Source organism: Neoarius graeffei, chromosome 13, assembly GCF_027579695.1.
Source record: "Neoarius graeffei isolate fNeoGra1 chromosome 13, fNeoGra1.pri, whole genome shotgun sequence".
Classification (NCBI taxonomy): Eukaryota; Metazoa; Chordata; class Actinopteri; order Siluriformes; family Ariidae; genus Neoarius; species Neoarius graeffei.
This window is the reverse complement of record NC_083581.1, coordinates 51,884,200-51,907,944: the sequence shown is the minus strand read 5'-3', so window position 1 is coordinate 51,907,944 and position 23,745 is coordinate 51,884,200. Positions and strand designations below refer to the sequence as shown.

The 23,745-nt window shown below is 39.9% G+C and overlaps 1 protein-coding gene across 3 annotated transcripts in view; it reads right to left on the bottom strand.

Moving 5' to 3' along the window:
* ndrg3b (ndrg family member 3b) overlaps positions 1-23,745 on the bottom strand; it is a 143,579-nt gene that overhangs the window by 2,411 nt on the left and 117,423 nt on the right. For 2 of the 3 annotated variants that reach the window (XM_060938005.1, XM_060938007.1), the window contains 8 exons: positions 23,189-23,245; positions 21,009-21,112; positions 20,833-20,898; positions 20,616-20,667; positions 7,981-8,028; positions 7,824-7,859; positions 7,637-7,688; positions 6,930-6,947 (listed from right to left, as the gene is read on the bottom strand). In XM_060938005.1, the coding sequence (XP_060793988.1) occupies positions 6,930-6,947; positions 7,637-7,688; positions 7,824-7,859; positions 7,981-8,028; positions 20,616-20,667; positions 20,833-20,898; positions 21,009-21,112; positions 23,189-23,245 (433 nt within the window). The remainder of the gene's footprint in view (positions 1-6,929; positions 6,948-7,636; positions 7,689-7,823; positions 7,860-7,980; positions 8,029-20,615; positions 20,668-20,832; positions 20,899-21,008; positions 21,113-23,188; positions 23,246-23,745) is intronic. The other variant, XM_060938006.1, reaches the window with a different exon arrangement.

Here is a 23,745-nt window from a genome sequence, read left to right as displayed (position 1 = left end):
GGATGAATGACAAGAGCTGAGAAAGGGTGAAAGAGAGATGCTGAATGAACAGACAAATAAGGGGACAAGACACTGGAAGTGTAGCCTAAAGTGTTGTCTAAACTCCTGGTACCTGCTTCGCTGTTCAGATGGCTGAGGAGCACATGGGGGACTGTTCACGTTTGACGGAAGGGTTAAAGAGGAAGAGGAGAGAGGAAGAGATGAGGAAAACAAAGATGTTACTAGTAAGACTTTTTAAAAAAAAAAAAAAAAAGACTGAAGAGAAAGAAAAGACAGATTAACAGGACGACCATGGGAGAAAGCGCTAGAACGTTCTCTGTCTACGGACCAGCTTTGCCAGAAGAGGCTATATTTGTATTCTTTATACAAAAAAGGCCTAGTATTAAATCATAACTTACTTTAGTCCAAGCCGAACGCTCACTTAACCAGAGCGAGCATTAACTCCAGAAATGTATACATTGCTACCTCTATTACTGTAAATCAAACACTGAGCAGAACTCGCAGATGTACAGTAATATGGACGAAATACATGGAAGGTAACATGATATGCATTTTAGACGTTAAATTACTTCGGCCTTGGTTTTTCCAGCCTGGTAGCAAATTAAATTTACTGCTAAGTAACTGTAATGCAAATTCATCTGCTTTTGGCTTCTTGCTTTCTTTGTGCAAGGACACAGCATTTAAAACACCAGAAGACCAACCTCCGATATGACGAAAGGATTATTAAAATGTTGTATCTAACGCAGCAACTATCAATTATTTTGTTATTCCAGTAACCTGCAGAATACCATCTCAAATATTCTAATAATCCATAAGAATAAAAAGGCTCAACACTGCATTCGCTGGTTTTTGTGATTTACAACCCCGATTCCAAAAAAGTTGGGATACACTGTAAAACATCAGTAAAATCAGAATGCGATAATTTGCAAATCATGGAAACCCTATATTGCGTTGAAAATAGTACAAAGACAACATATCAAATGTTGAAACTGAAAAATGTTATTGTTTTTTGAAAAATATATGCTCATTTTAAATTTGATGGCAGCAACACGTTTCAGAAAATTTGGGACAGGGACAACAAAAGACTGAAAAAAGTTGTGTAATGCTAAAAAAAAAAAAGTAATTTGGTTAATTGGCAACAGGTCAGTAACATGATTGGTATAAAAAGAGCATCCCAGAGAGGTGGAGTCTCTCAGAAGTAAAGATGGGGAGGGGTTCACCGCTCTGTAAAAGACTGCGTGGGCAAACAGTGCAACAATTTAAGAATAATGTTCTTCAATGTAAAATTGAAAATAATTTGGGGATCACATCAGCTATGGTACATATCATCATTAAAAGATTCAGAGAATCTGGAGAAATCTCTGTATGCAAGAGACAAGGCTGAAAACTGCCACTGGATGCCTGTGATCTTCAGGCCCTCAGGCGACACTGCATTAAAAGCAGACACGTGTCTGTAGTGGAAATCACTGGATGGGCTCAGGAACACTTCAGAAAACCATCATCTGTGAAAATTCATTTCTGCATCCACAAACGCAAGTTAAAACTAGATATAAACAATATCCAGAAACACAGCTACCTTCTCTGGGCCCGAGCTCTTTTACGATGGACTGAGGTGAAGTGGAAAATTGTCCTGAGGTCTGATGAATCGAAATCTGAAATTCTTTTTAGAAATCTTGGACATCACGTCCACCAGGCTAAAAAGGAGAGGGACCATCCGGCTTGTTATCAGTGCACAGTTCAAAAGCCAGCATCTGTAATGGTATGAGGGTGCATTAATGTACATGACATTGGGTAGCTTGCACATCTTGGAAGGCATCATGAATGCTGAATGATGTATACACACACGTTTCAGAGCAACATGCTGCCATCCGGGGTGTGGGACGGCTATGCAAGACCCTGGCGCTCCCTCCGTCATGGTTCACACTAGTCATTGACCGACTTGAACCATTTCAGGACTCTGTGTTCTAAAAATATGCAGCCAAAACGCACGAAGGTTGAGGGTCACTGGAGTAGGCCTTCCTTCTTTCAGCAAGACAATGCCAAACTGCTTTCTGCACATATTAAAACTGCATGGTTCTGTAGTAAGAGAGTCCGGGTGCTAAACTGGCCTGCCTGCAATCCAGAATTGTCTCCCATTTAAAACATCTGGCGCATTATGAAGCTCAAAATATGACAAAGGAGACCCGAACTGTTGAGCAACTGAAATTGCGTATCATGCAAAAATGGGACAACATTTCTCTTTCAAAACTACAGCAACTGCTCTCCTCAGTTCCCAAACGTTTACAGAGTGTTGTTAAAAGTAGAGGTGATGCAACACAGTGGTAGACGTACCCCTGTCCCAACTTTTTTGAAATGTGTTGCTGACATCAAATTCAAAATAAGCACACATTTTTCAAAAAACAAAATTTCTCAGTTTCAACATGTGATCTGCTATCTTTGTACTATTTTCAAAGAAATATAGGGTTTCCATGATTTGCAAATTATCACATTTTTGTTTTTATTTACAGTTTACACAGTGTCCCAACTTTTTTGGAATTGGGGTTGTAACTTAAGAAAACCAAAAGTGGCATACAGATTGTGAAAGGCTCACAAGTGGGACCATCACCCCATTGCATTTAAGAAAATAAAAAGCTTAAAACGTACTTAACTTGTTCAACCAACAACTTGTTAAAAGCAGACTGTATATTGTATGTTCTCTCGGAATCTCCAGGATGTGTCTACTGCCATTCAGGCCCTAAAATGTATATTGTATGTTCTCTTGGAATCTCCAGGATGTGTCTACTGCCATTCAGGCCCTAAAATGTCCTACTTTGAAATAGCTGACAGAGCCAGAGCAAGGCCAAAGTTTAAAAATAAATAAAAATTAAAAACCCCACCCCTCTGCTCAAATGATAGAATAACACAGACATAAAAATGACAATTTGATGATTATGAGCCCTAATACCAATTTGTAGGTTTTTGTCACCTTTTCAATGTGATGTAATTAATATCCCTTTCAAACTTTTAGTACAAAAGCCTTTTAAACAAATTAAAAAAAAAAAAAGCTTACCTATGTAGCTCTATACCCAAGACCAAAACATTGTCAGTTAGCCTCACCAAACCCTGTGGTTGTGGTCAAAATGAGGTTTCTATGTACAACAGACCTTACCCTGAACAAAAACAAATGACTAATTCTCAACAACAACTACCTCTGCACCAACACATTCACCAGAGAGCCCATTAGCCATACACACTAAAAATCTAATCTTACAATTACCCAAATAACATTATTTTGTGCAACTGAACTCTTGACGGGGTAGCAGTATTCACAAGAAACCTTACAAACAACCTCACCAAGCAAATAAAATGGTACTGTAATTGGATCTCCATCTGATTTGTTCATAAAAATGGAACTTACCAAAAATTCATAGACTCCAACAACTATTCATGCCCATATAAAAAGGCAAGATAGGTTCTTTTCCACACAAGCATCAAACAAAAAAAGTCCCCACAAAACCCACTTGGCAACAAGACAATGCTGTGACGACATGATTGTATGTTCTTAAATTCTGGGGAAGATCTGGTTTGTGTGTTCATATGCTGAGAGGTGGTGGTATGGCGTGAGGCCAGGACTGAAGGTCAGGAGACAGATGACTAATCACGTCACACTGAATAAGCAACACTTGGAAGGTAACTGTGTTGTACAGCCCCTGAGGCGTGCCATATGCGTCACATAGTCGATCATCTGTTCAGTAATGAAAAACAGAATTAAAAGTCACTTAAAAGGTGATATGACATCTAGGGACTGGCGTTTTGTTTTTCTTTCTGCAACCGTTCACAGCTATGACTGAATTTTAACCACACCGCCTCATGGTAGGTTCCAAATTCTGACCCTACTATCTGTGTACTCCAGCAGAAATAGAGATGCATCACACCAGGCCATGTTTTTCCAGCCTTCAAATGTTCAGTTTTGATGAGCCTCTGTTCACTGCAGCCTCGGCATTGTGTTCTTGGCGGACAATCGTGGAACCTGATGTAATCGTCTGCTGTTGCAGCCCATCAACCTCAAGGTTCGATATGTTATGGATTGTGAGATGCCTTTCTGCTCAACACTATTGTACAGACTGTGTTACTGTAGCCTTTCTGTCAGCTTGAATAAGTCTGGCCATTCTCCATTGACCACCTTCATCTATAAGGCATTTCCATCTGCAGAACTGCCACTCACTGGATGTTTTTTCTTTTTTGCACCATTCTGAGTAAACACTAGATACTGTTGTTCATGAAAGTCTCAAGAGGAAAACACTAATCTCTCTCACACCAACAATCATGTCATGGTCAATATCACGGAGATCACATTTTCCCCCGTTCTGATGGTTGATGTGAATGTTACCCGATACTGTTGGCCTGTATCTCTCTGATTTTATGTACTACACTGCTGGCACAAGACTGGTTGATTAGATAATTGCATGAATGCATAGGTGATATATATATGTTATTTACCAGCTGGGAGGTCTGTATCGTGAAATACTGTGACCGAGGTCTTGAAAGTACTGAGCGAGGCCCTCTGGGCCGAGGTCAGTATTCAAGGCCGAGGTCACGGTATTTCACCATACGGACCGGCCTTAAAAGGATAGTTCGGGATTTTTGACATGAATCTGTATGGCATCCCCATCAATAGTGTCATGCAAACACACTGACTTACCCCTGACAGCATCCTGTGAGTCCAGTTCTTGTCCAGTTTTGGTCCAGACGAAAGTAGTCCGGCAAGTTTGTTGGGGCCACGAAAGTAAAACGTTTTTCGTCTCAAAACAGTATGTGTTCAAAAGAGTGATATATTTGCATCACAAAACCGTTGCCAAATAAAAAGTCAGACCTCGAAATCGCTTGGCACTATTTTCTCTCCCTTCTTATCACTGCGCGCTGCCGCCAGGTGACAGCCACGGCTGTTTCATTCATTGTTTACTAGTAATGGGAATTTCGGCTCTTTTTCGGGAGCCGGCTCTTTCGGCTCCCAAACGGCTCCTGAGATTTTATTTTTGATTTAAAGGAGTACGCCACCCCCAGGTGAAATTGAGTCAGTCCCTGCAGTCCCTAGAGTTGGATGAGCGAGCCAAAGCGTTTTGTAGCCGACCCAGCCATTGTCCTGATCTATAAACGCCCAGGTTAGCTTAGTTTAGCGTAGTCGCTGTAATCCGGCGTGTCCAGCTAGCATGTTGTTGCAAAAGTGAATTAAATAACTCAAGATTTTTTATAATTATTTCTCATGACTTGTACATTCACATCGAGTACACATATCAATGCAAATTAACACGAAGGGATTTACTAGACCAATTTATATCTGGAACTATTTTCAGCCACAGCACAGGCAAAGCACCGCTGCAGGCGCAAAGACACCGCGCAGCGCCTGAAAACGGGTGCGCAGCGCCTGAAAACCCGTTTTCAGGCGCTGCGCGGTGTCTTTGCGCCTTCCTTTTCCTACCTATTCCTTTAATTGCTGCAATTAACTAGTTAATTCTGATTCTATTTCTCCTCTCAGTTATAATCTGTCCTGCTTTTGAAAAGATCCTCTCTGGGGGGACAGATGCTGCCACTATACGCATCCTCCGTGCCATCACGTGCGTAAGCCGTGGATAGGGTGCAGCCTTGGTCTCCCACCAGCTTAGTGGGTCTGCGTTTCGCTGTCACCTGGCGGCAGCGCGCAGTGATAAGAAGGGAGAGAAAATAGTGCCAAGCGATTTCGAGGTCTGACTTTTTATTTGGCAACGGTTTTGTGATGCAAATATATCACTCTTTTGAACACATACTGTTTTGAGACGAAAAACGTTTTACTTTCGTGACCCCAACAAACTTGCCGGACTACTTTCGTCTGGACCAAAACTGGACAAGAACTGGACTCTCAGGATGCTGTCAGGGGTGAGTCAGTGTGTTTGCACGACACTATTGATGGGGATGCCATACAGATTCATGTCAAAAATCCCGAACTATCCCTTTAAACTGGCAAATAATATATTAATTTTTTTCTTTAATAAATTCTAACAGAAAACGAGAGCGCCCGAAAGGGAAAACCGAGCCGAGCCGCCATTTTGAATCCTTATTCACGGCTGTAATGCAAATTGCTTCCTCCTCAGTATACAAGTGCACTTCCATGGCAGGGAAAAAAAAACAAAACAAAACTACATTTTGCCGCCTATGTAGTCCCCTATTTATACAAAATTGAGTCATTCAGGATTCAGCCATGTTTTTGCTCAGTGTTAGCAACAGTTACAGGTTTTTAGCTTTCTCCTGAAATGTTTTCTTTTATTTCTTCTTCCTCAGGGTAGTAAAACTCGCGTTCGCTGTGAAGACTGTCGTTATCACTATCCATGCTGTAAAATTAATGATATTCTCCTGAGAAATTCTGGCAAAAATTTATAAGATTTTTGATAATCGTATAAATAAATCTTATTTTTAAAAAAAAGATAAATGTTGACAAAAAAATTCTACTAAGTTGTTTGTTGTTCTGAATGAGCGAGTCGCCAGAGGTCCATAACCGGGGTCCGTATCGTAGGATACGGACCCGCTTGCCAGCCAATCAGAGCGCAGGATTTGATGGAAACTGCACCGCAAATAAATAAATAGATAAATAAATATTCTCTCCAAGACCTATTGCTAACAAGAGAGTCATAAAACAAAGCCTTGTATTAATGTATCTGCATCTCAGGTCATTCATCCAATTCATTCATACATCTACAATGAGCACTTTATCCTGGTAAGGGCTACAGTGGATTCAGAACCTATCCGTGGAACACTGGGCTCAAGGTGAGAATACACCCTGGATGGGACGCCATTGCAGGGCACCACACACACACACACCTGCATCAAAAAGTCAGGGAAAGAGCAGAGAGGCAGGAGAGCAGTCCACACAGGCCATGCAACACAGCATACTGGCAGAGTAAAGCTGCTTTACTTACACCCTGATGTTCGCATCACTGCACGGCCACACAGGAAACAAAGTCACATTGTAAGTTTGGAACTAGGAAAGTTAGTCTGGCTCTGTCTTAAACTTAACTCTGAGATGAATATTGTGACTTGTAGCTCAATTTACACCGATTAAGAGAAATCAGCACTAGGAACTTGAAGAAAAACGAGGTGCGACTGAAAATATTCAATTTTGTACTATAGTTACGCATTATAATGGAATTAAAAAGGTTAAAGCTTTGCTTTGGCATTATAGTGGGTTTACATAAGAGACTGGAGAACTCTTATGTATTACCGTAATTTCCTTTACTCTGTTGTATAAAAATGTATTTTAGTATTATTTAGTATTATTATTACAGTTAGTAAGATATATTTAGTACCACAATTATACAATCAAACAAACAACCCATATGCTAGCATGTTCATGCCCGTGCGCGCGCGCATACGTGTGTGTGGGTCGCGTTGCGTGGGTGGAAAAGGAGTTGCTGAGATGACGTTTTCCACACGAAACTTTGACAATGAATTTTTCAAAAGACATGATGTATAAAGAAACAAAATGCACATCAGAGACATTTCAGACACAAAGTTACAGCTTGGGTCAGACTAAAACACGAGAAAGCAATACAGCTGTGTGACGTTAAAGACAAGATGTCTGCTGAAGGACTGACTGAAAAGAGAGAATAGTGAGAGATATACTTACTGTAACCCATGCCCTGGACAAAGTATTTGAAGGCCTCTGCAAGTTTACCAGGCTGTAAAAAATGTGCAATGTTAAGCAAATATATTCCTGTATCACGTGTGTCAGTAATAAATATACAGGTTGGAAACTGGTAAATATCAAACTGATTCTATCGCATTATTTTTTTCCCCCTTTTACTCAAGCTTACTTGCACAACTTGGGGCAGGCCACCACAATCTGCCATCTGAAATAATAAGAAAATATATTAGTTTAAAAAGAAGAATCACAAAACCAAAATACAAAACTATACATTTTCTAAAATAAGCCTGCTAAAGAAGTATTTTTCCAGGAGTGTCTTGTCTTGCCTTCAGAAGGGTGGTCTTCGTGGGGTTTAGCCTTGAATTACACTCAACCTGAACAGGGAAACAGTTTCATTACAGTCAGATTAATGAAAGGGATAACAGACCAATGTAACAGTTCCTAAGTACACAATATGTTCTTGCCTAACGTACCTCTATGTTTGAATTAAGCCACAGCTTACTGCAAGTCATCGCACATGACTTCTTCAGTTGAACCATAACTATCATTTTAGCATATTGTGGTGGTCTGGGGGAAAACCCCTCACACGGTGAACTTCTCTACTATAGTTCTGAAAACTGAACCCTTTCCGAATGTTAAATATATTTGCATCCATCTCAGCCAGAAATAAAGCTATAGCTAGTCAGGTTACCCCAAAAAGTGAAAAGAATTCAAAAAGATTCTTTATTCTTGCATTAAAGATTAACTGTGGTGCAGGAACATGACAGACTTGGACAGCTGGTATCTGATTGCAAACTGAACAGATGAAGTTATTTTGCTTCAGCACATAATACAACAGCTGAAGTACTTAAGAACTATTCAGGCATGACAGGATTTGCAGACACATCTCGGTTAAAAGGTGCAGTAGTTTTTATTTTTCTACATTTCTTACTTGTACAAATAACCTGAAATATGTAGAACATAATAATAAATAATGGGTAAAGGCACAGCCTTAGCAAAAGGGTATTAAGCCATTGGGAAAACCCATTTGGAAGAGTCACTTCCAGAACAGAATGCTCGTTTGCGTTTCGATGGGACTCCTGTGAGACATTTCAGAGACGCTCTATGGGCCACCATAGATCCTGAGGGCGGTGCTTCATGAACATGGGCAGGAATGGGGAGTATTTTTTATTTTTTTTGGCTTGCTTTGGTCTTTCTTATGAACTCTTGTGGCATTGTGCATGGCTGCCAGAGGTGGACAGTAACAAAGTACATTTACTTGGAGTACTGTACTTAATAGGGGTGGGCAAAAATATCGATACGGCGATATATCGCGATACTTTGTCTTCTGATTCAATATCGATACTCAAAATTTGAATATCGATATTTTTTCAAATAATAAATCATGTTTCAGAAGGGTTGTAAATCCAGTACGACTTCCGCACCTCCGCTCCACAAGGTGTCGCTGTGCCGCTACCTCACTGCAAGGCACTCTTCGTCTTCTCTTTTTTCCCGGCGGTTGCAGTGAGGAAAAAAAACAAGCAAGCATGGCTGTTAACGTAAACCTAGAGACGCCGCCGAACTTTAAGGCAGATGTTTGGAGGCACTTTGGATTCCAAAGGAAAGGAGAAAAAAAAAAACAAAAAAACAGTGAGCTGGACAAAGAGTACACACTTTGCAAAACCTGTTTTGCTCCAATTAGATATTCAGGTAACACAACAAACTTGCGGACTTACTTAGCACGACACCACCCCGACATATTAGCTCAGCCGGAGCCACCGAAACCCGATCCGAAGCAAACTACACTGGACAGCGCCAAAGTCCTCCCGTCTACTTCAGTGATGTGTGACTTACTGTAACTGTGAACTTAATTTTGTCATTTAAAGTGCTGATGACACGTTTTTGACATCTTTGGCGATGTTTTATAACATAAAAAGTAATTCCCGATGATCCATATATTAATTCACGAAGGCGCCTATTTTACAAGTTATGATGATAAACGCGGCTATTTGGGCAAATTTGATGGGGCTGCAGCACCCAGGAGACGAAAGAGGAGGAGGGGCTATATGACGTCAGCGAAAGAACCTTCCTCCTAACTTACCAGTTTGTTGCTGATGCGACAGGTGTTCAGTTTATCATTATTAGTATTATTATATATTATTATACATTATAAATTTATATATATATATATATATATATATATATATATATATATGCTGTCAAAAATGTCGCGTTATTAACGCGTTAACTTGACTCAATTTTAACGGTGATAATTTTTTTATCACGAGATTAACGCTCTGTGACATGATGTAGGTTTTTCATAAGCTTTTGAAACTGCCAGGAACTTGGAACAAAGACTTTGCAAAAAAAAAAACCCGATAGCAGCTAGACTGTAATGCCACGCCCCGCACAGCCAGAATCCTCTACCCTCCCCAAAGAACCAGCGCAGGCAGGGCGCGCTAGTAGAGATGGGATTTATGGTTCTTTGATGGGATCCGCATCTTTGTGATCCGTTCTTTGAAAAGAGCCGTTCAAAAGACTGGCTCATTTGGCTCTTTTTAAATATTCATTCAGTTTTAAGAAGACAGCGTTTAAAGAAGCCAGATCCCTCTGAACTGTAAACTCAATGCTATCTCAGAAATCCTTCCTGTAATATGCAAATTTGGCCGCCTCTGATTGGACAGCGCGACGCATCAACAGGCAGAAAGTGTAAAAGTACAAAATGTGTTAAGTGAGCTGAAACAGTAAAGATCAGATTCAATGCAATATTTATCAACGAACAACTTAAACTTAATATAATAGTGTACTTTATATTATAATCAAGCATGTCAAGCCTACCGTCACTGTGTAACCTCTCTCTCTGATTAGAGACTAACTCAAACAGTAGATCATTTCACTCATGGTTCTCTTGCTAGCCCCGCGCCGGTGCTCGGCTTAGGTTTCACTTTGCAGTGGCTGTGTCAAGACGTGTTATGCTTTGCAATAAAAAAAAAAAAACATTGGTACAAAGCAAGCCCATTCACTTTTTTATGCTAAGAGAATTACAATGGTTTTTTGTGTGACAAAAATGTGCGATTAATCGCGAGTTAACTATGACTGTCGCGACATTAATCGCGATTAAATATTTTAATCGCTTGACAGCACTAATTATATATATATATATATATATATATATATATATATATATATATATATATATAGTTGTTATGCCTTCGCGTTGTGTTGCCGGCTTTTGCTCCAAAACCCACAAGGATGGGGTAAGTTTATTCAAGTTTCCCAGAGATCCTGAGCTGCATGCGAAGTGGGTGAAGCAAGTCAGGCGCACTCGTGACAAGTGGGAGCCCTCACCAACATCCGTCCTGTACTCTGAACACTTCGATTTGGATTGTTTTGACACCCTTCCCAGCTTAAAAGAATCTCTTGGGTGTGCAGTTCAGCACAAATGTGTGCTGCTACCATCAGCAGTGCCTACAGTATTCCGGAGGGGGTCTACTAGTAGCTATGCCGGATCCAGCAGTCGCCTAGGACAAGGCAACTCCTCCAAAGACAGTCCTCCTGTCAGAACATGTGTTGTGAAACGACATAAGATAAAGCTATAGAGTGCTCCGACATGATGCTAAAAATAGTAACACTGAGGTCTGCGCGGCCATCTTGGAAGTGACTCGCTCCAGAGCGCTCATAGAGTACACATCATAGAGTACACGTTCATGATAATCATAAATGTAATCATAAAGTCAGCGTGATATCAGTCATGTATTTGCTTGTGAAAGCTTGCAGCTTTCATGAAACTGCCGCCTAGCAACGAGAGGCAAAGGGTAAAGAGGGTAGGCTATCATAGATTCTATTCGGAAGAGATCAATACATGATTGCTTAAAAATTAGGTATTTTAACAATTTGCATCTGTTTTGTGATTATCGTGACACTTGTGTGTTATATAGAACTGTATGTCTTATCAGCACATCGAGGATCTTCCACCGGAGGCTTTAGCAAGTACTCGTAGCAACACTACACTTTACCCTTTGCCATGCGTTGTTAGGGAACGGTAGCAAGTACCCCGATGACCGACTTCAAGAATATGTAGAAAAAATTTAGAAATTATACTTTCCAAAAGCCATTTGAGCTTAATGTCTTGCATTTCCATTTATATTGTAGGTTCTTGCTGATGTTTTTGCGGAGTATGACGCAGCTGCTGAATCAGAAGCTGCAGAGTTTGTATGTACTAGTGGTGAACATTCACATTATCAATCTCATTTATTTAAAATCAGATAAAATCATGCCATCATGATCACTGCTTAAAGTACCAGTATTTGGTTGTTCTTTTGTTCAGAGGAAGAGCTAGCACTAGAGAGTTCACCGGCGTTTTCATGCGCCATTTCCATTGAGTAGAACAGCCAGTGAACCGCAGCGTGTTCTTCCGCTGACGTCACAGCATAGCCGCGAGCCACGGACCCAGTTTTCTTGCGCTGTGCAATTAAAAGTTGGATATTCGCGTAACAACAGCTTCTTTTCACGTAATTATAACAGAAATCTAACATGTTTGCCATGTTGTACAGTTTATTTAAGAAATTGCATAGAGTCATGTTCGTGTCATCAGCACTTTAAGGCCAAAGGCAAGAAGCTGCACTTTATTTTGCATTTTCAATTTTAGTGTGTGTGAGACACCGCATTTTATTTTGAGTATTTACTCTAAGTTCAGAAGAAACATGATTCACTGAGGTTTCAATTCAGTTTCAGTGTGTGGACACTGACCCACACTGCACTTTGTTTCATAATTGTGCTCAGGGAGACTAAGATGCCCACTGCACTTTTCACTGTGTTCCAGACAGTGTGTTGTTCCTGCAAATATGTTGTAACTTGCGCTTGTATAGTTACAATAAAATGGCATGGATAATTTGAATTACATTGTTTTGACTCAGTTTGTCCCATGAATTATCACTATCATCTGATGTACATACAACTCGGATTTTAAGATGCATAATGCAGTTTACATTTTTCAGTGAACTATGTAGAATATCGCAATATATCGCATCATTTTGATATCGCAATATCGTATCGTGACTCAAGTATCGTGATGCATATTGTATTGTGACTCAAGTATCGTGATGCATATCGTATCGCGAGGTCCTTGGCAATACCCACCCCTAGTACTTAAGTACACTTTGAGTATCTGTACTTTACTTCAGTATTTTTTTTGGAAACTTATGACTAACTTCACTACATTTGAAAGGCAAATATTGTACTCTTCACTCCACTACATTTCTATCAAGGTCCTCATTACTATGGAGCAGCTTTGAACGTGGATTTTTTTTCTTTTTTCTAAAACGTGATTGTTTTTTCGCAGGCAACACTGAAAGACTATCAGTAATCACTGGGGTCACATCCATAGACTGCATAAAATCAAGTTCAGTGGTTTCTCAGCAGCATTATTTAACACGATCGGTTGATGGCAGAATGGAAGCAGGCAGTTCTTCTGGGGAATGCACGCACTCTTGGCTATACCTAGAACCCATGTTTCAGTTTTCTGAAAGGATTAAAGATTCATTTTGTTTTAAATGTTTTCTTTGTTTGCCTAAAATGAACCACATCACAGCCTACAAAAACTCACCATCCAACCTGCGGGCGCATATAGAGGTATATAAACGTTTTATTCCAAGAGAAAGCTTGCAATGAAGTTGTCTGTGCTTTTAGAGCTAGAGATAACATTGCAATAGCTATGCAGTCTGATGAGTCTTTCTATGGATTTGCCCGCCAAGTTGCCATCGCCTTGTCCACGGCTAACGTTTACACATAGCTAGTTAACATGGACACTGTTAAGTTAGCATGTAAAAACAGAGTTATGCTAACAGGAATAACGTTAACTTGTCTGAAGTCCTTTCAGAAACATGTTTTAGCATAATCTTGCCAAATAAACAGAATGCAGAAATATTTCTTTTCTCGTAGTGTTAGCTACCCAATATGATTTTGAGTTTGAAAAGAGTTTGCTAGCATGTCAGGTGGAGCTTCACTGACTTAACGTTAAACCACCATGCTGGCACAGCATGCGTTCATTTTGTGAATTCACATTTCTGTCTTTGGTAACAGCGTTAGGTTTTGTAAGCATTGTAGCAATAATACAACAACGCATTGACAGAAAATGTACTTTTAATACTTAAGTACTTTTAAAAGCAAATACTTTAGTACTTTAAGTAAAAATTTGACTGGACAATTTTCACTTGTATCGGAGTGACATTTGACCAGTGGGATCTGTACTTTGACTTAAGTAACGAAGTTGGGTACTTTGTCCACCTCTGATGGCTGCACATCACATGACCATTACATAGCTGCCAACTACTACGAATAAATCGTATTTATTACGATTTGTCGTTTTGATTACGAAAATACGAATTTACTACAATAAAAAACGATTTTGCCAATTTTCATGGGTCATTTTCAAAGTCCATCACCGGTGGGATTCGTATTTGAACCCGTTGTCTTTCAAACTGTCTCTGTGCGTATAGGCCAACGCTCTGACCAATCAGCGCAACAGTGACTGTGACGTAGTCAGAGCGACAGAAAGCAGTGGGGGAGGGTAAACCATAGACATATAAACATATTCTACGCAGAATGCGGCGTCTCATACGTCATCCTCGCCGCCATATTGGATGTGGCAAAGTGGAGATTCTTCAACCGTCTCTGGTATAGCGTCTAGACAGTAGCCGAGAATAAAGATGCCTCATTCATGTGCTGCGTTTAACTGTACCAACAGGTTTACCGTCCAAACGAGATCACATGGGATTACCTTTCACAGGTGAGACTGGAAAAATACTTTTCAATACTGTTCCTTCAGTCTTCAGTTTCCCAGCTCATCTCCACCGGGTAGGTGTAGAGTTATAAGCTGTGAGAATTAGAGAATACAGTGCCACACTATGATGAACGTTTTTGAACGTATGATGAATGTTTTTAACCTTTCTGAATGTGAAGGAATCAGTGATGTATTTTGTTTTGGTATGACGTTAGAACCTGGCTGAACTCAGTTTGGCGCTCATTCAGCTCACTTTATTCAACGAGAGTAGGTCTGTGTGGTGACTCAATAAATAAAACAGTAAATTTTTATTTTCATTCACTATTTCCAGTTTTTCCACTATTTCCATCATTTATCATATTCAGTCTTGTAGGTTGGTTATTGTGGCCTCAGGTTCTGGTAGCTTGCTACGGTATGCTGACTGATTAGCTTACCTGAGCTATCTATTGCGTATCTGTCGCTAGTTTGCAGTGTACAGGGTATTTCGCACACTATTTATAACCATCACATTAAAAGTTATATATGTTGTTTTGATGCCTGTTTGTTTCCCAAATATATACGTGTGTGTCTTAATGGGTGAATAAAAGGCATCGAGTTAAATATTATTGTAGAAAGGGGCTTTATGAAGTTCAGTCCATTTACTTGCACTGGTTTACGGGGAAGATTTGCCACATCCAATATGGCGGACACTCTGACGTATCCCAGCAACGGGCCACCAGCTCAATGCGGCGTCTATGTTTATATGTCCATGGGGTAAACAAACAGCATGTGGAGAGGGACACCATTGGAGTGTCGAGTGTTTTGGTGAAGATTCAGCGATCATGGAATGAGCGGAGAGCCTCTTCCTGCTCATGTTTCAACGAAAACTCCTAATTCTTCTAAAACTGATTCCAAAGCGGAGTCAAACGAGTGCTGTTCAATAGCCGTAGCCATCTTTCCTGTTGTGCTTTCTCCAATGTCGCGCAGCCTTGTCGTCACTCCTGCAAAAGCCCGCACAAAGAATCCAAACAAAAACCTTGCGTTGTGATTGGCGGGCACGATTTGATGCCCGGCGGTGTGTTGATTCTGTTCTGTTTGATTTGTAGTCATGTGAAGAAGCAAGTTGAAATTGACACTTTTTTGAGCTGTTTCACTTTGTGCCAAGCATGTTTTGAGACATTTTTATGTTTGGTGTTGATTACAAGAGGTTCCTTTTATGTTTGATCTGTGCCAAATTGCTTTGATGATATATGTATTCTAGTTCCAGGTAAATTTGTTTCCATTGTTGAAAAGAACTTTGCAAATTAATGCAAGATGATAGTTTAGTTTGTAGAATAAATTGTGTCAAACTATTTTGTTTTGGTGTGATTTTTCAGGGTAGTTTGGCTAGAAAGCTTTGGCGGCGGGGGGGCAAAGCCCCCCCGACCCCCCACCAAGACTCAGTACCCAACCTTGTATTACTATTTACAATTTCGGAATGTTGGCAGCTATGCCATTATAACATGTATGTAGGCTTGACCTGTGTTAGGAAATCACAGTTTATACATGTATGCGAGTGTCTATGTATTTCATATATATATATATATATATATATATATATATATATATATATATATATATATATGTATATGCAGTACCAGTCAAAAGTTTGGACAGCCTGACTCATTCATAGGTTTTTATGTATTTTGATTGTTTTCTACATTGTAGAACACTGAAGACATCAGAACTATGAAATAACATGAAACATATATGGAATTATGTGGTGAACAAAAAAAATATATATTAAACAAAACATATGTTTCATATTTTAGATTCTTCAAAGTAGCCACCGTTTACCTTGATGACGCTTTGCACACTATTGGCATTATCTTAACCAGCTTCATGAGGTAGTCACCTGGAATTCTTTTCAATTAACAGGCGTGCCTTGTCAAAAGTTAATTAGTGCAATTTCTTGCCTTCTTAAAGGATATGGGACATGAAACATAAATGCACGCTATATCAGTTTCTTTCCATTATGCATTTTCTACAACCGGAAGAGCCGCGGTCACGTGATCATACGTCACAAAAACTTTCGGGCACAGCACAAGCGGGTAGATGAATGGAGAAGTGGATGACAAGAAAATTGTTTTTATAGTCTTTAACATACATTGAACATCATGGTGTATTGTGCTGCTTATGGTTGCAATAATTCCAATGGGAAATACCCTGGAGTAAGTTTTTTTGCATTCCCCAAAGACCCGGAGCTGAGGAAAGTGTGGGCTCACCTGTGCATGCGCAGTAGTGATGTGTCGGTCGCGAACGATCCGGTTCAAAGAGCCGGCTCTTTGAAGTGAACGACGGGAGCTGGCTCTTCGGTGGGAGCCGAGTTGGGGAGCCGAATTAGTTTTTTGTCCTTAGGTGCCTCAGAGAGAGACTTTCACAAAAAAAGTTGCTGTCCGATTGCGTCTTTGTGTTGTCTATTACCATTCAAAGAAAAAAAAAGTAGCATGGTGTACGCCTACTTTTTTTGGTTGGGGGGGTTGATGTCATTCACAGCTGCGAAAATACGAAAATTGGTGTAATGCTTAAAGCTGTGGAGCGCAGGGGAGAGGAGTCTAATATTTTATTTAATATTTTATTTAATAAAATATTTTGTTGCACATTGTTCTGTGTTTGTTAAAATAATTTCCAACTTTGCTTCATAGTTTCTTAGGCCTGATTTATACTTCATAATTTATTTTGTGGCATTTTGTTCAAGGTCGAGTGTGAAATAAAGCCATAAAGGATAAACAGTTGATGTCTTCTGTGTATTTTATATTGGTAATATAACACAGTTTTGTATTATGTTTGTGAGAAAATAATTTATTAATTGGTAAGTAAGTTTTATTTCTATAGCTAGAACATTGTTACACTGCTATACTTTACAAAGCTTTACAATGGCTACAAAAACTAAAAAATAAAATAGAAAACATGCTATTGATAAAATAAAAATAATAATGTAATTAATTAACTAGTTAATTGCAGCAATTAAATCAAAAATAAAATCTCAGGAACCGAAAGAGCTGGCTCCTTATAGTAAGAAGAGCCAAAAGAGCCGGCTCCCGAAAAAGAGCCGAAATTCCCATCACTAATGCGCAGTAGGCTTGGTAGGACAAATCCAAGAGGTAGGATAACTTTACAGAACACCTGTTGAAAAAACTTTGCACCTACTGTTTCCCACAAACTGTGTTCAGACCATTTCACTGAGGATTCTTTCAACATTAATACTCAGGTACTGAGTGATATTAATTGCCAAGCCAAATTTAAGAGGCTACTTAAAGATGGAGCCGTTCCCAACGTCCCAATTCAGGAACAAGACGGCGGAGTGAAACCCGAAGTGCTACGGCCACCACGAGGTGCATTCGCTAAGCGACTGAAAGCTGAGGTAAGGATTAGTATTATAATTTTGGGTGTATCAATTATTGATCATCATAATTCTGACTCGTTTCGCCATTTTGAATGTTTTCATCTCGGACTCTGGAAGCATTGTATCTCAATCAATCTCGAAAAATATCAGCAAAAAAAAAACAAACTAGCTTGCAACGGACTTTAGCTAGATTTATGATGAACTTTCAATGTATGATACAAAAATAATACTTCTTTCAACAGATCATTAGCCTTTGAGCAGAATTGTTTTAACTTACCAGGAAGTGTTATCGAGCCGACCGCTTTCAGTTTCATGGGGAATGAATGAACTCTCACTCTCAGAATCATCTGACCCGTCAGAGTAAAGACAAGATCCATGTTCATGTGAATTTCCAGCTATCGGTTCGAATTGATAGGGTCTAACTTCACATCTCTGTGAAACATCGGGAATGTCACTGTCGATGGTGTCCATTTCGGTAACCTGTTTACATTAGATTCCCAAGCGCTGGCTCCTTGGAAAGTTTTTGTGCAGTCACGGGTCACGTGACCACCTAGCTAATTAACGAATCATTGTTTTATGCTGATGTATAAAAAAAGTTGAATAATGTGATGATTTTCACATTTTTGACGCCCTGCAGTGATTTAGATGGCATTTCTTATGTCCTTTATACATAATTATACCCAGAAAAAAAATCCATGTCCCATATCCTTTAATGTATTTGACATTATCAAACAGTAAACAGAGTAAACAGCCCTATTCCACAACTGCAGTAATCCATGTTATGTCAAGAACCGCTCAACTAAGTAAAGAGAAACGACATCCATCATTACTTTAAAACGGGAAGTGTCATTTAATGAATAAAAATAAAGAAAAAAAAACCTCCCACTGAATTAGAAGGTGTGTCATTCATTGACAGGTACTGTATGTATGCATACATACACAAAGTCAAAAGTATATGGACACCTGGCCATTGGACATCCCATTCCAAAACCATAGACAACACCACAGGAGTTGGTACCCTCTTCACTTGCTCATTCAGTCACAAGTGCATTCGTGCACTAGTGTCAAGTGAAGAGGCCTTGTGCGCAGTCTGCGTCCTAAGCAAATCATAGCTCAATGGGGCTTACTCTGTGTACAGTGGAACTGCCATGAAGAAACAGGGTTGGGTCCTTTAGTTGCAGTGAAGGGAAACTAAATATCACAGTTTTACATACAAAGACACTGTATACAATTGTGCGCTTCCAACTTTGTGGCAACAGTTTGGGGAAGACCCAAATACAGGTGTGATGATCACAAACTTTTAACCATATTTTATGCATTATCTGGGGTCATTTCTACATCTTTATGCAGACTGGCTGCATGTTAAACTAGGTCTTTAATGGTTGTAATCTTTACAGACAAAGTTTAAGCAAAGTTTAAAAAAAAAAAAAAAAAGTAGTATGAATTTCAATTTAATTTTGTGAGCTATAATTAAGGTTAATTAAATTCGAGGTGTCAAAGTATATTATGCACTGAAAAATCTAATTTTGGTCAAAAACATCTTTTTTGGCTGTTTGCCAGAATTTACAATGACATCTGATTGGCTTTCCCAGACCGCTACACATATACAGTACATTAACCAGAGCGTCAGCGACGCAGTAGCTCACACGGCTGTACCTTGAGAAACCAGACTCATATGCCATATAATTAGCCAAGTTACTCTTCATGAGAACAATTAGAACAATTTGATCTTCCAAACAATCAAAATCCATTGAAAACCGAGGGAGGAGTAGCGATTTTCCTGCAAATTTGTTAACCGGCCTAATTAGCAACTCGTTAATGAGAAATCACAAAACCAGGGAGTAATTTTAGTGCAGACTGATTAGATCTTCTAAACAAAACGATCAAAATCCAGCGAAAACTCGGGGAGGAGTAGCGATTTTTGTGAACTGTGGAAGGACGTTGCGTGATGGTAAAAGCTCACCAACCTATGGTCGTGAGAGCTAATTAAACATAGTGCAAATGTGCTTAAAGGAACAGTCCACCGTACTTCCATAATGAAATATGCTCTTATCTGAATTGAGACGAGCTGCTCCGTACCTCTCCGAGCTTTGCGCGACCTCCCAGTCAGTCAGACGCAGTCAGACGCGCTGTCACTCCTGTTAGCAATGTAGCTAGGCTCAGTATGGCCAATGGTATTTTTTGGGGCTGTAGTTAGATGCGACCAAATTCTTCCGCATTTTTCCTGTTTATATAGGTTTATATGACCAGTGACATGAAACAAGTTCAGTTACACAAATTGAAACGTAGCGATTTTCTATGCTATGGAAAGTCTGCACTATAATGACAGGCGTACTAACACCTTCTGCGCGCTTCGACAGCACATTGATATCTGAGCTCCGTATCAATGCGCTGCCGAAGCGTGCAGAAGGTGTTAGTACGCCTGTCATTATAGTGCGGACTTTCCATAACATAGAAAATCGCTACGTTTCAATTTGTGTAACTGAACTTGTTTCATATCACTGGTCATATAAACCTATGTAAACAGGAAAAACGTGGAAGAGTTTGGTCGCATCTAACTACAGCCCCAAAAAATACCGTTGGCCATACTGAGCCTAGCTACATTGCTAACAGGAGTGACAGCGCGTCTGACTGCGTCTGACTGACTGGGAGGTCGCGCAAAGCTCGGAGAGGTACGGAGCAGCTCGTCTCAATTCAGATAAGAGCATATTTCATTATGGAAGTACGGTGGACTGTTCCTTTAATGTCAGAGTTACAGATTCTTTAACGTAGGATTATAAATGATTAGATGTTTCTGTTGGTTGTTTTAACATTGAATACTGAATTCCATCACTCACAACAGCCTCCACAGCTGGAGATGTATCACCCACAACAAGCAATGCAGGACACCTGAAAAGAAAAACAGGAAATTTCACACATGTATGGTATTTTGAACACGTATTTGATAGCACAATTATTTAGCAATCTATATACACACACATTTAAAAATTGCATTGTGCAGAGTTATATACTGTGGCTTTCTAGCAAAACTCATGATAATGACTAAACACTTACTTCAGAGTGTTGACAGTTTCCTCATTAAGCCCTATGACTGGCCTCTCAATCTCCAGATCTCGGCGGCTATGAAGATAAAAAGAAGTGTACTGGTCAGTACTGGTGCACTCTTAAGTTGCATGTCTGGTCAGTATGGGTGCTGAGGGGAGGACAGTCTTTGTAGATCTGTTCAGTACCTGTTGTAGGAGTTGCAGAACAATGCCAGGTTGTCTTGGTTCATATCCTGAGCAATGTGTAGGCGGTATGTCTGAATGATCTCCTGGTTTTCTGTCAGTTCATCCTAGGATTGGACAAACATTCTATCATAACTTTCACTTGAGTCCACTCAGTTCTTCTTGTTTGAGTCATGCCCATTATTTATTTCATAATCATATACAGAAACTCTCAATGAACGGAGTTACAATATTTACAACTCATATCATATGGTCATCTTTTTCTTTTGTATGCTAACCTGTTGCTCAGTGTTTATTAATAAAGCAGCCCTTTAACGTACATACCTGCAAACTAGTTACCTTTCGGCGAAATTCGCCGTTTTGATCCCAAAATAGGTCACTTGAGTGAATCGTGTAGATCCGAAGAGTTTTTTTTGGGGGGGGGGGGGGGGGGGGGGGGGGGTGTGCGCGAGGCTATGTTGCCGAACATTTGGTTTCAATGTACTACTACTTCAAAGTAGTACTACTACTTTTCTCCTCACACCCACATTCAGACCATTTCCGCCTTCTTCATACTTCAAACATCTCTCTGATTGGATGACATTCCAACAAGCCAATAGTCTTACAGAACACTGGACAGTATCCGCGAATTGTAACTGAATAGAGGCGGGGTTTTCTTGAATACGGGTGTGTATAGGAGGATGGCAGAGATCATCCAAACGCAATGCAGAACGGGACACTGAGTCTTGAAAACAGCTCACGGAATCATATTTTCTGATTTTTTCCGGAACTCTATATTACATCTGGAGACGGAAAAACATTTTTAGTATGCGGAGAAAGCTGTTACGATGAGTGCGATTTAAAGAGGCTTTAGGGTGTTTTTTTTGGTACCTGTGATTTGGTGGTCTGTGAGTCGCGTTTTATGATGTAAGACGCAAGGGGCGGGGCTGTTACGTTTGAACCGAACGCGCGACACGGAAGATGTTTCTGTGGGCTGAAACAAAACAGAAAAAAAATGTCAAATCAGTTTGAATAAAGTCATTTTTTGTTGAACATAAGGATCTATAAACGCGTGTTTTGGGTAAGAGAAATCATTTTTATGTGAAACTATTGGTGGGATTGTCAAAATTATAACGTAATATGTGTTGATCTCGGTTGTATTCAGAGAACCGGTTAGTTGCGTGTGTGAGTGAGAGAGAGAGAGAGAGAGAGAGAGTGTGTATGTGACTGATAGAGAGAAAGTGAGTGTGAGAGAGAATCTCTCTCACTCACTCTCTCACACACACACTCACTTTCTCTCTCTCTCACTCACACTCTCTGAGAGAGAGAAAGAGTGTGTGTGTGTGAGTGAGAGAGCGAGTGAGTGAGTGAGTGTGAGTGAGAGATTCTCTCACTCACACACACTCACTTTCTCTCTCTCACACACAAAGTGTGTGTGTGTGTGTGTGTGTGTGAGTGAGAGAGAGAATCTCTCTCTCTCTCTCTCACACACACTTTCTCTCTCTCTCACACACTCAGAGAGAGAGAAAGAGTGTGTGTGTGAGAGAGAGAGAGAGAGAGTGTGTGTGTGTGAGTGAGAGAGATTCTCTCTCACTCACACACACTCTCTCACACACACTCTCTCACACACACTCTCTCACACACACTCTCTCACACACACCATGAATTTGGCAGCACTGAAGGAAAGGAGGGCTGAATTTGGTGTGCTGCTGGTAATAGGGCAGAGGTGGTGAAGAAGGATAGCATGGCGCGAAAGAGGCACATGGCAGAGCAGCATAAACGTGTCCTTGAACGGCTTGTTCGGGCCAAAAGGTCTAAAAAATGATAAACTGGTCTGCTGAAGAAAGTTTCCAGTGTCACACTTCAAAAATTACTTTTTTAAATTCAAATTTTACTTTTTATAATTTTCCCTTCCTTAACGGTAATGTAATGAGGTGTCAGATGCAAAACTGAAAATTGCAAAGCTAAAAATGAATAAATCTTGTCTGTTTTAAATGTTGTCTTTTCCCTTTATTTTCCTTGATCGCGCGCTGTTTAAGGGGGCCGGGGGGTTACCGGTAGTTTGTCACTTTTTTCAACCCTCATGAGTTTGCAGGTATGAACGTATGTTACATTACTTTTTTTTTTTCTTTTGTAGACAGGTTTGCTACAGTCACAGGGACAGATATGGCTGTGAAGGCGATGCAGTGTGTATTAAGACTTACTGTGCTGAAATGATGTGCCATCACTATGTCCACCAGGTTGCTGGTCCATCCCGACAACTAAAGCAAGGGCATACAGAGAGACACACACAGCTCAAATGGTTTGTTTCATCTGCTACCAAACTTTCAGAACACACTGACACTTCTGACCATAAGTACATACTGTCCAGTTAATTTATTTCTAGAAAGGCGTTTGACTTATAATCGCCAAACACCAAAAGAGATACAGATTTTAGAGGTAGAAACACGTAACTAAACCCTTTTTTTTTTTTTTACACAGAGGTTTAGCAGACTTTCCCCTGTACCCTGTTAATTAGTTTCTTGGAACATAATGTTCTCTGATCTGGCCAGCAACCAGGACGATAGCACTGCATATTTCACTCCTTGAAACATTTAAGAGCTAACATTCTTTATTAACTGTTCCCTATAAGCAATTCTTTTATAAAATAAGAAAAATCAAACAAACATTCTTGTAGACTGCACACAAACATGGCAACCAACTTTCAATGATGAAAGCACGGTCAATAAACGTATAATTTTATATTCTACAAGTTGTTTAC